This window comes from Vanellus vanellus (assembly GCF_965231255.1).
Source record: "Vanellus vanellus genome assembly, chromosome: 14".
NCBI classification, from domain to species: Eukaryota; Metazoa; Chordata; class Aves; order Charadriiformes; family Charadriidae; genus Vanellus; species Vanellus vanellus.
The window spans coordinates 16,736,223-16,751,275 of record NC_138919.1 but is presented as its reverse complement, the minus strand read 5'-3'; the positions used below and the strand labels follow the sequence as shown (position 1 = coordinate 16,751,275).

General features: G+C 61.0%; 1 protein-coding gene across 1 annotated transcript; it reads left to right on the top strand.

Annotated features, from left to right (window-relative positions):
• Window positions 1-264: 264 nt before the first annotated feature.
• On the top strand, window positions 265-12,436 carry LFNG (LFNG O-fucosylpeptide 3-beta-N-acetylglucosaminyltransferase; the record flags this gene model as incomplete). The annotated part of the gene is made up of 8 exons (XM_082490324.1): window positions 265-657; window positions 8,167-8,215; window positions 9,122-9,221; window positions 9,379-9,532; window positions 9,639-9,724; window positions 10,023-10,188; window positions 10,483-10,568; window positions 10,662-12,436. The coding sequence occupies 8 exons, from the start codon at window positions 265-267 to the stop codon at window positions 10,726-10,728; spliced, it is 1,101 nt and encodes a 366-aa protein (XP_082346450.1). The 3' UTR covers window positions 10,729-12,436.
• Window positions 12,437-15,053: the final 2,617 nt, after the last annotated feature.

The window sequence follows — 15,053 nt, the reverse complement described above, 5'->3', positions numbered from 1 at the left end:
GTGGGCAGGACGGGGCCGGGCGGGAGGCGCGGAGGGGGCTGGCGGGGAAGAGGCGGGCGGAGGGGGGAGGACGGGGACGGACGCACACCGGAGCGGGCGCTGCCCACGCCCCGCGTGGGGGCGGCCCCGGGCCGGTCCCTCCCCGGGCGGGGCGGGGGCGGTTTAAAGGCGGCGGCGCGGCGGGGGCCGAACCGGTGGGGCGGGCGGAGCGCGGCCGGCGGCGGCGCGGAGCGGAGCGGAGGCGAGTGAACGGGCGGCGGGAGGATGCTGAAGAGCTGCGGGAGGAAACTGCTGCTCTCCCTCGTGGGCTCCATGTTCACCTGCCTGCTGGTGCTCATGGTGGAGCCGCCGGGGAGGCCGGGGCTGGCCCGGGGGGAGGCCGGCGGGGCGCAGCGGGCGCTGCAGAGCCTGGGGGCGGCGGCGGCGGCCCCCCCGGCGGCGCAGGGTCCCCCCGGGCTCCGCAGCTTCGCCGATTACTTCGGGCGGCTGAGCCGAGCCCGGAGGGAGCTGCCCGCCGCTCCGCCGAGCCCCCCGCGGCCGCCGGCCGAGGACATCTCCCCCCGCGATGTCTTCATCGCCGTCAAGACCACCAAGAAGTTTCACAAGGCGCGGCTGGAGCTGCTGCTCGACACCTGGATCTCCCGCAACCGCGACATGGTAAGGGGATGGGGAGATGGGGGTGGGGATGGGGAGATGGTGGGGATGGGGACGGTCCCGGTCCCGGTCCCGGTCCCCGCCGCCGGCCGGGGTGGCGCGGCACTGCAGCCCACGGGTGGCAGCCGCGGTCACGGCCCTTTGCCCTGCGGGGTCCGTGGGGTGCAGTGGCCCGGCAAATGCCACCTCCTCTTTCTGCTTCCCCTGTATTGCTGAGCAGGACAGCTATTTAGAGGCTCTTCTGGAGCCAGCTGTGTTTTGGGGAGGGTGAAATGCAGTGTTGCAGGGTGAGTCTGGGATGGGTGGGTGAGTGAGTGATGGAGGGAGCCTGACCTGAGCACTCAGCAGCCCCCCATTCCCCCCAAAACACTGTTCTGGGGCCTTCCTGCTGAGCGGCTCCCATTGCAGAGCGTGTCCCTAGGTGTTATCCACTGGGGAAACTGAGGCACGGTGTAGGGATGCAGCCCAATCCACTGGTGCCTGCTGTGGGGTCGGGTCCCTGCAGATGCTCTCCTGGGTTGTAGGGTCTGGCTGTGGGTGAGGTTTGGCAGGTCCCCACGAGGTGCCTGCAGCTGGGTTGCCCAAAGGACAGCCGGTTTGGCAGCCCAGAGCTGGGAGAGCACTGGGATGTGCTGAGGTTTTTGGTCCCATTGCCAGGAACTGGGCAGGACTGGAGTGGCTGGGGGCTCGTACAGGTCTGCTCTGGCTCACCTGCACCGGGGCAGTTGCAGCTAGTCCGATCCCTGACCGTACTAATGTCCTGCCCTGAGCCCTGGCAGTCCCTTGCTCTGTCCTTCAAGTACTGAAGCAAAATTAAAATGGAGAAAAAAAAAAAAAAAAGCTGTTTCCTTAGGAAATGTGCTTTGCCATCTGCTCTTAACACACTTTTTCTATCCTTAGGCAGCTTCCCAAGTAAGTTATGCCTGGTCCTAACCTTTCCATCCTACTGTCTTCACGTGTTTCCTCCTGGCCTGGATTTGTGTTTCTTGATTGCAAACTGGATTTTTTTTCGGAAATCTGAAGTGGTTGGGGAGGGAAGGGAGGCAGGGGGGGATCAACCTGCCCCTGCCTCCTTCACCCGGGTCTGTTGGACCCTGCGGGGGGTTTGCCCTCTGCAACTTACCCCCAGCATTCCAGCATTGTCTTACTACTTTTTTTTTTTTTTTCCCCCCTGTGAATCTTCCCCCCCACCCCCCCTTTTTTTTTTTTTTGCTCAGGTCTCGTGGGCTTCGCAGTGGCTCTGCCATCTCTCCCTGGTACAGTTATTTAATGGAAACCTCTTTTATGCTGTGCTGTCACTGCAAGGGGGTGGCGAGTGGTGGTGGGGGGAAACGCTCTTTGAGCACCTACAGATGATCCTGGGAATGGCTGCTCTTTTTTTTCCCTCCCTCTTGTGAGCTCCGGCTTTCTTCTAAGGTTTTCCTTTTTTTTTTTTTTTTTTTTTTTTTTGTTGTGCTTCGTTTGTCCGTTTGGATTCCCAGAGACCCGAAGCTCGGCTCTCACGCTGTCCTCCTGGGCAAGCTAACAAAGCCCCTTTTCTCCTGGCGCAGAGAAAAGGCTTCGCAGCCTCTTGTGTGGCACTTTCCATGGGAACGGGGGAGCCGGAGCCGGCCGTGTCCAGGTCAGGTTGCCTAGAGATGAGGGCCATGAAGCCAGGGGGGCCGCAGCCCGGCGAGGTGCCCGCCTGACAAGCCAAGCCGCTGAGTGACGGCTCTTGTACAGCACTTGAGGACAAGGAGCTGCCGAGAGAGCTGGAGGCGGCGCGAACTCCTGCGGCGCAAAGTGAGGGTTGGATGAGGGGGGACACATGGAGGCAGAGGGGACAAACCCACGCTACCAGCGGCGACTGGCTCCCCTCTTCCCACGCTGACCTGGCCACTGTCTCTGGGAGGCTTTGGGGCACTCTTGGCTCCCCCAAACTTGGCGTCAAGTTGGGTTTTTTTGCTTTCAGCGTGCAGGATTGGTGCCATGGTAGTCCACTGCTTCCCTGGGGGCGGGGGGGGGGGGGGGGGGGGGAGGCTGTGCAGTTCCTGCATCCCCTCCTTGCCTGGCCCTGTGGTTTCTGCCCCGGGAGGGTGGTGTGGTGACAGCGGGGCGCTGCCTCTGCTCAAACGTCTCTCTTGGTCTGAGTCAGGCCCGTCCCTGCTCATCCTGTCCCTCTCTCGCTAACGGCACTCGTGTCTCGCTAAGGGCACCCGGGCGCATGTGCCACCTCGCCGATGCGGGGAAGTTCCTGCCCAAGGGCTGAGAGTCCCCCATGGCCCATCTTCCCCAGACCCCCAACCTCCCTCTTGGCTGTTCGTTAGCCAGGCAGCTCTGTGCTGGGGGAGGAGGGATGCGGGCGCTGGTGGGAAGGAGTTAAACCCAGCAGGTAACTCCAGGCTGGAGCCTGGCAGACAGGGGGAATAGCTATTGTGTCCTTCCTTGGCTGCTCTTTGTTCTGCCCACAATAGTCCCCGTTTCCTGCCCTCTGTCCCCTCCAAGACCCTGCCACGGGCACCCCCTTCTCCTTCCTGCTTCTCTCTGCATGGGGAGGGCAGATCCCCGTTTCCTCCGAAATCTGCTCCCCAGTGTGCACAATCCAGGCCGGACGAGCTGCTGTTAGAGGAGAGTTATGGGTTTTCCCCTCCTTGCTTTGGGGAGAGTTTCCAGCTGTCTCAGTACCCCGAGGATGCTGGAGTGCAGTCTGGGGAAACTTTGCACTTGAAAGAAAAGAGAGGGGTGGGGGGGAGGAGGAAAATGGCCATTAGGCAGAAATCCTGGACAGGAGCGAGTCCAAACCCACTGGTTTCCTGCTGAGTCGGGTAATTTGCAGTGGCAGAGTTGCATAAGCAATGTCCCCTGTCCCCGGGGCACCCCGAAGGCGTCGGGGCGGCTCGGCACACGCCACGGTGCCTTCGAGGGGTCTGGGTTGGGCTGCCGTCCCGCCAGCGTGGGATCTGCTGGCTTCCTCCAGCTCAGCATGATAATTGCAGGCTTTGAAAAATTCCTGCTCTCGGGGCAGAGGGAATGGAATGGGTTTGCCTTCCGGAGAGCACGCTCTGCTGATGGCGGCTCCCAAATTTCTCTAGCACCTTGGCCAGGGTCCCCCATCTGCGGGGTGGCCGTGGTGGAGCATGTCCGCATGTGTGTCCCACTTGGGCTCCCACTGGAGCAGTTGGGACCATGGGGGGCTGCCCATCCCAAACCGGCTCCACAGTGTGGCAGGTTTCCCCCCAGTCCCGGGCTGTGCACCGGGGTCTGCTGAGCACTGCTGAACTCAGCTCATGTGTGAGGGTCTGTCTTCCCCCCCCCCCCCCCAGCAGCCTGTGTGGCTTTGGGGGGTGAGGGCTGCTTAATTGCCTGCCCCAAATGATGCCGCTGTCCTTGTCCATAAAAGCCCCGGAGCCGGTGAGCGGCGCGCGTGGAGCGCCAGGCGGGAGGGTGGGGGACCCTCGCCGCACAATGAGCTCATTGTTTGGGAGGAGGTTATTAAAAAATTATAGCATTTAAAATTACAGTGGAGGATTCTTCCTCTTGCCCAAAGGAGCTGGGGGGGGGGAGGAAGGGCCCACAGCCTTGCAAGCTCCTTCCCTGTCTCTGCGGGTCCCAGCCCTGGGACCCCTGTGCCAGCACAGATTCCCCCCCCCCTGTCCTGGGGAAAGCCATGGCCGTGCGGGAGTGGGGACACTGCCATCGCAGGGGCACCACCACCGCGCCGCTCCCAGCCTGGTGAAGCGGGATAGGGATTTTCCCCCCTAACCCCCATGGGCTGGACGGAAAACATCTGCCGTGGGGGACGCAAAGCCAGCCTGGGACCCCCTCCGGCAGCATCCTCGCCTCCCCCAGAGCCCCTTGCCCTCCCAGCAGCACCTCTTCACTGCCTCCTGCACCCAAGCAGGGTGGCAGCTTCCCCCTTGTCCTTGGGGTGAAAAGGGGTGCAGTCCCCCCGCCGGGTGCTGTGTAGGTGGGTGCTGGGCTGCTCCATCCCCTTCCAGCACGGGGAAGTGAGACACGGTGTGGGGTCAGGATTTGTGCAGCGCGGAGTCACGGGGGTGCCTGCCCAGCCGAGGTTCCCCTTTGCGGTGGGTCTGTTGCCGGGGAAGGTGGGGAGGGCGGCGGGCGCGGGGGCTGCTGAGCGTGTGTCACCCCGGGAAGCCGTCGGGACTGCTCGGTCAGGCAGCGCAGCCAGGGACAGAGGAATGACCCCGGTGGTGGCCCCGGCTGGTGGGATGCCTTGCGCAGCACCCAGTCATGAGCGACCCACGGGCTCGGTGGGTGGAGGGCGAAATGAGTCACTGCAAAAGGAGAAATGAAGGGGAGGGCTTTAAAAAAAAAAAATATATATATATATTAAAAAAAAAAAACACACACAGAACTGGGCCCTTCCCAAGGAGGAGGCGAGGGGCTGCTGGTGGCTGCCTGGCTCCTTGCAGGCAGCTGGGAGGGGGGGGGCTGACCCCATCCCGGCCGTAGGGACCCCCGGTGCCTCTCCGTCCCCGTACGCGGAGGCCGCGCATTGTGCAGGGCTGTACGGAGCGGTGGCAGCTATTGTTCGGGAGGGATTTGGCATCCTGTGTTTCTTGAAGCTGCAGTTTTGAGAACAATGAGGTTTCCTGCAGGGGCTGGGGGGGGCAGCGGGCCCTTCCTCTCCTGCACCCCGCAGGAAAAGTTACTGCGGGAGGGGGGGGCAAGAGGTCCTGGCACCCCTCGGTGCCACGGCTGGCATGGGGGCCAAGTGGGGGAGAGGTGGAGGAGAGTGGGTGTAAGGGCTCAGAGTGCTTTCTGCCTCGGAGCCGGGGGGGGGGGGGGAGGCTGTCCCTGCTGCTGCTGGGTCTGGAGATGGTGGCTTCATAGGTGACAGCTTGGGGACAGTGGCTGCAGTGTCCCATCCCTCTTACCCCACTGCAAACTGGGCGCTGCCCCGACGCCAAGCGCCCTGCATCAGGGATGCCGAAGGCTGATCCATGGTTTTTCCCTGGCACGTGGAAAAGGTGTCTTCTTGTCCCCCTCCCTCCCTGGCCCGTCCCCTCCCAGGCTCGGCTGGTTCCCCTGCTCCTCTCCCCTGCAGCCCCGGGCGAGGGGGCCGTGCAGGAAGGGCACAGCTCCCCTCCAAGAAATGCAGGCAAATTAATTAAAAAATAGGAGGTTTTGAGTTTTTTGGGTTTTGGGTTGTTTTTTTTTTTTTCAGTTTTAATTAAATTTTGTGGTGAGGCTGGGCGGGAGGTGGGGAACCCGCGAGGCCCCAGTAGCCCCTGCAACGTGGCTTGCAGGGCGGTGTGCCCCTGCCCTGGTCCCCAAGGTGCCACCTGGTCCACCTGCACCGGGGAAGTTACGGGATGTAGGTGGGGAGAGGCCAGAGGGAAGATGCCTCGTTAGGAAGAAGCCTTTCGGTGCCGGTGAATAATAAACAATTGTCCCTGTGGTCTATTTATAGCGGCTGAGCCGGAGGATTAGTTGCGGGGTTATTTTTGGAGCGGCTGAAGGCACAGTTGCTGGACGGCGTTTCTGAGCTAATCAAGCAAACATTTTCTGTCTCGCCTGCGCAGAGGCTGCGTGTCCCCTGCCTCTGTCGTCCCCCTCTCGCAGGGATGGAGCTTGGAGGGGGGGGGGATGTACTGGGGCACCACGTGTCTCGGGGTAGATGAGAAAGAGTTTGTGATGGGGTCGTTTTGGGCATCTTTGGATGGTCTCCCCCTGCCCTGGGTCAAGTCGTAGCCCCAGCAGCCACCGCACCCCTCCCTGGGGGAGCACCTGGGGGAAATGGGGACCAGCAGGGACGTGCTGGCTGGACCCTGTGTTGGTTGTGGGTGACCATGGACCCTGTCCCACCCCAGCGGTGATGTGTCCCAGGCTGCAATGACCAGGACCATCCTTGGCCCTGCAGCCAATGGGTGCATGTCCCCATCCCCCAGCTGTCCCCTCTTCGTCAGCGGGTCCCCCATCCCCTAACCCTTTGCTCTCAGCCCTCCCAACCCATGGGGGGGACTGATCTCTGTCCCTCCCCAAAAGCTGGGCTGCGTGGTGGGCTGTGCGTTTGTGAGAACTTGCCTTCCCACCTCCTCCATTTTTTTTTTTAAATTTTTTTTTTAATTTTTCCTTTTTTTTTTTTTTTTTTTTTTTTTTGCTTTTCTCCTTTTCGAGCCCCAAAGCTCACTTGTAGCCCTCCCATTCCCTCCCCTCCCGTTCAACCTTCCTGCCCACCGGGGCTCTCCCCACCAGCCTGGGGACCTGAGCGAACACAGGCCGCTTAACCAGCGCAGCTGTATGCTAATGACCGCCGCTGCCCGCTTAACTCTCCTCCACTGAGTAAAGTCAACCCCGCTCTATTGTACCCACCTCCTCAAACAAACCACAAAAATCCCAGCGCCTTCCCGGGGCCGGCCGGCTGCGGGGTGGTACCCAATTTCCAGCTCACTTATAATTCATCATCCCCAGCGCTCTCTGGCTCCATCGTTCCCCCTCCGCCGCCTCCTGCCTCCCCCCCCCCCCCCCCCCCCCAGCCCTTTTGTCTTTCTTCCTTTGCCCTTTTGTGCACGTCTGGTTTTTAATAGCGCTTGGCAGCTGGTTGTGGTTTCTCTCCTCCAGCTTTGTTTGCTGCCCGCTGATTGATGGCGATGCCTTTCCCACCCCCTCCTCTCTCCTCCTGCTTCTCCCCCTTCCCCAAATCCCAAGCCAAGAGCAGCATCTCCCCCCCCCCCCCCCCCCAGTCCTTCCCAGGCAGCATATGCCAGGAATTAACTGTGTAAATAGAGGAGTGCGGCCGGGCGGGCAACACGGGTGCCCGGGGAGGAGGTAGGGTGCTGCCTGGCACCGCAGGGACGGTGGCGGGGTGGGCAGCGGGGGACCGTCCCCTCCTTGGGGCTGGCGAGAGGCACCCACCAGCACCGGCTCAGCCACCTTGGATGGGGGGAACGGGGACCAGAGAGGAGCTGTTGGGGGTGTTGTGCAAGTGGCCGGGGACGGCCACGTGTTGTTGACACAGGTGGGGACACGGTTGGCAGCCGGCGCCGCGGGCAAACACACCTGCCTGGGCAGGGAGAGCCGCCGGGCGGCTGCTTTGGCATCCCCGGCCACACGTGCCGGTCGCGCCGGCTAAAGTCTGAAGTCCTCACTCAGATTGAGCTGTGCTCTGCACCCGCTCCCCGTCACCTGCTCCTCTCCACGCACCCACCTCGTGCTGGGGACGGCCCTCGTGTCACCCAAAATCCCCCTTGCCCGCTGCCGCCCCATGGAAAAGGCGAGAAGATGGGGATGCTCGGTGAGGGGGTTGGGGTTTGCACCCCGGCGAGGCATGGCATTGCCTGCTGTGTCCTGCCAGAACGGCCTGGTGCCCTTCTGGGTCTCTGGCTGAGCATGTCTTGGGTTTGCCTCGTTCTCTGGTGCCGCTTTGGGTTTTAGCGAGGAGGAAGAAGTCACCACCAGCGCCGCAGCAGGAGCAACCCCCAGTGGTGCCCAGCTGTGCCGGCTGCTGTCTAGAGCTGTGTGGCCTCAACTCCTCCATCCTCAAAGGTGCCTCATCTTCTCTTTCAGACCTTCATCTTCACAGACGGGGAGGATGAGGAGCTGAAGAAGCAAGCACGTGAGTCTGTGGCACTTGTCCCTTTGCATGTGTGACCTGGCCAGGTTCCCTGAGGACCCCCGTCCTGGGGAGCACGGCCGGCATGGAGCCTGCCCTGGGAATTCCCAAAAATGGTCAGAATGCCACTGGTTAGACAGTAATCTCATGAGCCCTCTCCATAGGGATCTGGGCTGAAAACGGGGGCAACTTATTTCACTGACGGTGCCTAAAGCACCCTTTGCCCAGGACCCCCGCCCGGGGACGGGCTTCCTTCCCAGTCAGCCCAGTGCTGGGGAGAACGCTAACGGGATGGGATGCCTTTGCACCAGTTCGTTCCTGGGGCGAGCTGGGATTGATGGGCAACGTGGCCAGGGTTTCATGGAAGCATTTCCCTGGCAGCCGCCCCCCCGGAGCCAGGGTCAGCTCGGTCTATTCTCCCCATGCAAATGGCTCCTTTTCAGGCCGGGAAGCGATTGCCTTTGAGTTGGGCAAGCGAGTAACAGGTGGCTCCTGCGGGAAAAGGCAGCGGGAATAGAGCTGTATTTTGGCTATCGTGTCCCATGTGGAGAAGCCGGCTCATGGACAACCCCCCACTCCCGGGGTGGCTGGTACACGGCCCTGGGATGGGCAAGGTGATGTAGGGTGGCATCGTGCGTAGCACGTGGGATACGGCTCAACCCTGGTGCATCTGCTGCACCCGCATCCCTCACCCATCCCTTCCCTTGTCTCATGTAGATCCAAAAGCCATTCCCTCAAATATTCATTCTTTGCCCCAAATGATGTGGCACGGAGGCCACCGAGCATCAGGGACATCCTTGGGGTTTCCACCCTCCCCTGGAATGTGCGTGGTGAAGCATCCCTGTTCAAACAAGTAGGGAGGTGTGGGATACCCCGTCTCCGGGCTTTGACCCCTGTCTCTTCCCGTAGGAAACGTCATCAACACCAACTGCTCGGCCGCCCACAGCCGCCAGGCCCTGTCCTGCAAGATGGCCGTGGAGTACGACAAGTTCATCGAGTCCGGCAGAAAGTAAGCAGTGCCCGGGGCTGTCACGGGGGATGGCGGGGCTCCAGTGGGGGGGGGGGGGGGATGGTGCAGGCAGGTGCCGTTTGCATTTTTGGGGCCGTATCTCAGCACGGGGTGTGGGGAGGTGTCCCAACCTGGTGTGACACTGCTGCTGCCGCAGGTGGTTCTGCCACGTGGACGATGACAACTACGTGAACGTGCGGACGCTGGTGAAGCTGCTCTCCAGCTACCCCCACACGCAGGACATCTACATCGGGAAGCCCAGCCTGGACCGGCCCATCCAGGCGACGGAGAGGATCAGCGAGAACAAGATGGTGAGGCGGTGGCGGGGAGAGGTCGGGGCTGGCTTACCTGGGGCTGGGGTTTGCTGCCCGGTCGGCGGGAGCAGGTCTCACTGCCGTTGCTTCCCCTCTCTCGCAGCACCCTGTGCATTTCTGGTTTGCCACGGGCGGAGCAGGGTTTTGTATCAGCCGGGGGCTGGCGCTGAAGATGAGCCCGTGGGCCAGGTAAGGGCGTTGGCATTGCTCTCCCGTGGGGACTCGTCACGGTCCCACAGCGGGGCACAGAGTGGTGACAGCATCTTTGGGGATGGACGTTGGACCATGTTCTACCACCTTGCTCTCTGTGCCTTGCTTGGGGGTGTCTGCAGGGGGCTTGCAAACAAGCTGGGAAGGCCCTCGGTTCCCCCAAGACTTTTTTAATTAGAGCTGGAGCTGGGCACCCGCTAGCCAAGCTCAGACCCCGTGGGGTGGCCACGTCCCCCTGGGCTGCGCTCCTCTGCAGCTCCTCTCTCTCTCCCCGCAGCGGGGGCCACTTCATGAGCACGGCAGAGAAGATCCGCCTGCCCGACGACTGCACCATCGGCTACATCATCGAGTCCGTGCTGGGGGTGAAGCTCATCCGCAGCAACCTCTTCCACTCACACCTGGAGAACCTCCACCAGGTGCCCAAGACGGAGATCCACAAACAGGTATCCCTGTCCTGGTGCCCTGGTGGTGGGTGGAGGAGCTGAGTTAGATGGTACTGTCATGTGGTTTCACGTTGTCACCTGAAAATTGGGCATTGTGGTTAAGATATTGATTGATGTGCTTCCGAAACATCAGCGGAGGGGGGAAAGCCCCATCAGCCCATCCCCGTGGGGCGATGCAGAGTGTGGTTGGAGGCTGTGGGAAAAGGGGTGAATTTTGCAGCCCCCTCCCAAACCCCTGCTTGATCCTCGTGGTCACATCGGCTGCTTGATCCCTCCTGTGATTCCTCCCCCCAGGTGACACTAAGTTATGGCATGTTTGAAAACAAGCGCAACTCCATCCACATGAAGGGAGCCTTCTCCGTCGAGGAGGACCCATCCAGGTGAGATGGGGGGGACCATGTGTCCCCCACCCGAGCCGGGGTGTCGCAGGGCCGCCGCTGCCCCATGCTCAGCATCGCTCCTCTCCTCCGCAGGTTTCGCTCCGTGCACTGCCTGCTGTACCCCGACACGCCGTGGTGCCCCGCCAACGTGGTTTACTAGGAGACACGTGTCCCCTCCAACCTCGTCCCAAATTTCCCCGGTATCCGACGGGCGTGCGGGACCTGTGTGCGGGTGTGTCGGTTCGGCCTCGCCACGAGGCGGATGGACGGACGGACGGACGTCGTTGCTGTGGTATTGCACAGTGTGTGTGTACTGAAGGCTGCTGTGCGGCCCCTTTCCCCCCTCCCTGCCTGCCCTGCCTGCCCGGCTGCCCCTGCCCGCTGCCCGCTCCGTCCGGGACGGCGGGGAGGGGACGGGTCCTGAGCACTTAACCGCTGGGCACCCCGCGGCGCTGGCGAGCCCCCGAGCCCCACGCCATGCGTGGGGAGCGACCGCAGGCGCTGCGTGGCTCTGCCTCCCCCAGGCTTTATTTCTCTTTTTTTTTTTTTTTTTTTTTTTTTCTTTTTAAATGTTAAGGTTTTTTTTTGGTGTGTGCCTCCCCCATCCCCACTCCTGTAACCCCTCACCCGCCCCATCCTTTCTCCCAGCCCCAAAATCTCAGCAGCGAAGCTCCGGCTCCCGATTCGGATGGAGGGTGAGGGGCGAGTTTTGCTCCCCGGCCGGGTGGGCAGCGGGGGGGGGCGGGCAGGGGAACCCTCCCGGCCCTGGCCAAGGCTGCTCCAGGGTGCTGCAAAGCTGCTGGGTGCTCGACGGCTGCGCTGGAGGGAGACGGTGGGGTGGGCTGCGAGCCGGCGTTGGCGTTAGCCCCGTTTCCCGGAGCTCCCCTCGCCTGGCAGCATCGATCTATGCACTATTTGTAGAGACTAATGTAAAGACTTTCTATAAATATGGGGGGGGGAGGGGGGGCGGGAGGAGGATTTTCCCAGCGCTGCCCATGCGATGTGGGCGCTGTGTTTGTACGGAGTCTCCCTTCAGTGCCGCCTCTCTGCCTGCTCGCGGGCACCTTTGCAAAGGAGCACTTCAAGGTCTGGCCGGGGGCTGCGTGGGTGCCCGTTCCCCCCCCCCCCCTCCCCCTTCCCCCACCATGGGGCCAGAGCATCCTCCAGCCCTGGTCCGGCGGTGGGTGCTGCTGGGGTGGCCGGAGCACCCGAGAGCTGCCCGGCCGGGCACCCACCGTGGGCAGGAAGTGTTTTCCAGCCTGGTCCCTGTTCTCTCCCCAATTTAGCCGGGGAGGGAGAGGGACTCTGCGTCCGCCCCCCAGGCCGCCCTGCCTGCTGCTTGCCAGCCCTGTGCCCCTGGGCTGTAAGCGGGCTGAGCTGGAGCTGAACGTTTCCAACCCAAAGCTGAGTGAAAATAGCCCATAATGGGTGCGTTGTAAATATGTTATTGTGCCAGTATTTTTTTTACTGTGCCTTTTTTTTTTTACAAAAAAAAAAAAAAAATCAAAAACAAAAACACATTGAGAATTATGTAGATTTTAAAATGCTTTTTATACATTTTCTGTGGATCGGAAAAAAAAAAACATAAACCACCCACCCCCAACCCTCTGATAATCTGTTTAAGAAAGAAAAAAAAAAAAAATTGCGATGTCTTGTAACTATCACTTACCTTAATTTATATGTTCCAGTATCTGGAATGTCACTCTGTGCTTTTTGTAACTAGGATGTGTTTAAAGCAATAGATGTGGGATGGGGAACCAGCATGGACAGTGTGTTCTCAGGGACTTGAACCCAATCGCTGCCACGGGGTCCCCGTGGGAGCCGTCACCAATAAAGCAGCTTTTTTGCTGACCACAGTCACCCGGTCCTGGGCTCCGGTGTCTCTTTATGGATGAGCTGTGCTGAACACCCCTCGTTCCCCCCGCAGGTGTTACCGCCTCTCATGAAACTCTCAGGGATGCACCGAGGAGGGGTTGCGCCTGCATCATCCCTCTTTTTTTCCCACGGGTACCAGGATCCGCTGGCCATTTGCATCCCAGGGTGCGAGGGTCCTCTCCTCCTTCCCCTCCCCAAAAGGCTGGGGCCGGGCTTGGCGCCTCGGGGATGGTTTTTCCCAGGCTCTGGCCGAGGTGAGAGCCGGTTGTTAGCAGGGTGCTGTTAACAGCCGGCGGGCAGGCGTGTGCGTGGGAAGGTTGGGGGCTGCGGGGGGCCGAGCCCCTTCCCTCCCATCCTCCCTCCCATCGCCCTCTCTGCCGCTGTTTCAGCCGACACCGAGCACCCACCTGCCAGTAACTAACCCCAACTTTCACAGGCTGTGGCAATAGCATAAGATCTTTCCCTCCCCCCCCCCCCCCCCCCCCCAGCTAAAACCAGCCCTGTTTGTGCCGCGCTGGTCGGTACCAGCTTTCGCCTGCGCCATCCTCTCCTCCCCCCACCTTCCTCTGTACCCAGCATCTTTTTTTTCTTTTTTCTTTTCTTTTCGAGGCACGCTTTCTTGCTTCACAGTTTCATTTGAATCTCTGGGTTATCAGGGGTTGGCCTTGCTAAAAATACCGCCTAGCAGGAAGTCTGCGGTGCGCTAAAGCAGCAACCCCTCCTCCCAGCGCCCGCACACCCGGCAACCAGCCCCAAAAGTCAAAAATCCCCCTGAACTCTGCAGCTCTTGGGCTACCGCTGGGGTGGGGAGGGGGGCGGTGCAGGTCCTACCCTGGGGAGCATCACCCTAACCCAGAACCCCCAGAAAAGTTCATGGGTACCCAAAAAGCTCCCCGGCGAGAGGAGGGTGGACAGCGAGCCCTTCAAAGCCGCCTTCCCGCAGCACCCAGGGGTCAGGGCTGGGACTCTGTGGTGGGTGCAGGATTTGGTACCTCTCAGCCCCCCCCCTTCCCAGTGTAGGGTCAGCAAAGGGGAACTGCGTCAGGCGCAGGAAGCCGTGCCACCCGCCGCTCGCCCGCGTGTTTTCCTATTGCTCACGGGTTTCGGCAGCGCGGGTGCTTCCCGGCAGCCGTGCCGTCACCCTTTCTGCAGGCTGGCCCTCCCTTGCCCCCCCCCCCCACCCCGGGAGGGATGGGGAGATGCAGCCAGGACGGGGCAGCCCCCATCTCGCCCCAGGCAGGGCTGGGTGCAGGGGGCAGTTTTGTACTGCAAAACGGCCCAAATCTTGTGTTGTGCCCCCAGCGGGGTGCTGGGGGCTGTGGCGTGGGGCTGGGATGCTGCTGCAAGGAGCGGGAGCCCCTTGGCAGGGGTAAAGGTTGTGTGCAGGAGGCGCTGGGCATGATGCAATGCATGGTGGGGGCTTAAAAAATAAATAAAATAAAATAAATAAATAAAATAAAATAAAATATAATGTAATATAAATAAAATAAAATATAAACAAAATAAAATATAAAATAAAATAAAATACAAAATAAAATACAGTACAATACACCCCACTGAGCCTTCAGGAGCAGGGGCAGGCAGCGCACCAGCCCTCCAGTTTGTCCCACACCAGGCTCCCAGCCTCTCCCTCCTCCCTCCCTGCTCGTGGGCCGAAAAGTAAATAAATACACGCATTAATAAACAAAAGGAAAACAAAAGCCAAGCCTGCTGCTCTCGCATACTTGGCGGGGTGGCCGGGCCAGGCCGCTTTCATCTGCGCCCCGGCGCTGTGGTGGGACGTCCTGTTTACTCTCGCCTGCTCGTGGCAGCTGATAAGGCGGCTGTACCTTTTGGAGGGTGATGGTGTGGGGACAAGCCCCGCTTGGTGGGGACGCTGCCGTTACACAGGGACCACTGCTGTTGACACCGTCGTGCCCGAGGGATGCTCCGGCTCCGTGCCTTTCCTCCTGCCTGGGTGGCTTCAGCATCGAGGGCAAAGTAACACACTGGTTTAGTCCTTTTGCTGCTCCCCCGACCTCCTTTTATTTTGTTTTGATTTGCATTTGGGTCACTCAGTAATTCTGGATTTTGTGCAGATCGCTGCGTTCCCAGCCCGGCTGTGGCGCGGGAGCTTCGTGGCTTCTCACCGGGGAGCTGTGTGTGCGGCGGTGGGACGAACACCCGTCCTGGCACCGACGGTGGCGAGAAATATTTGAGACTCAGGGCGGGAGGGGGCTGTCGGGAGATGACGAAACTTGTGTGAATCGCCTCCAAGTGCCACTTCCAGCCGCTCTGGCCCGGCAAACTGGAATATTTGTGGGAAACGAACATAAAAGCGGTCGAATTGCAGGGCCTGAGCAATGCACACAGTGCTCCAGCTGCGGCTTCGGGAGTTGCTCGTCCCGGTGCTGGAGGTGGGGAGGAAGCACTGGGTCCCCATGGGGGCATGGGCTGCTCCCCACCACCTCCGTGCAGCCGGAGGTCACTAAATCCCCCACCAGCATCGTCTGCCTTGGAGCGAGGGGCTGCAAAGCGCTGCGGCACATAGTGACGGCTGTGGGACGGCCGAGACACAGCCCCAGGGAGTGCAGGGCAGACACCCCCCCGCAGTTCCCAGCCATCCCCCGC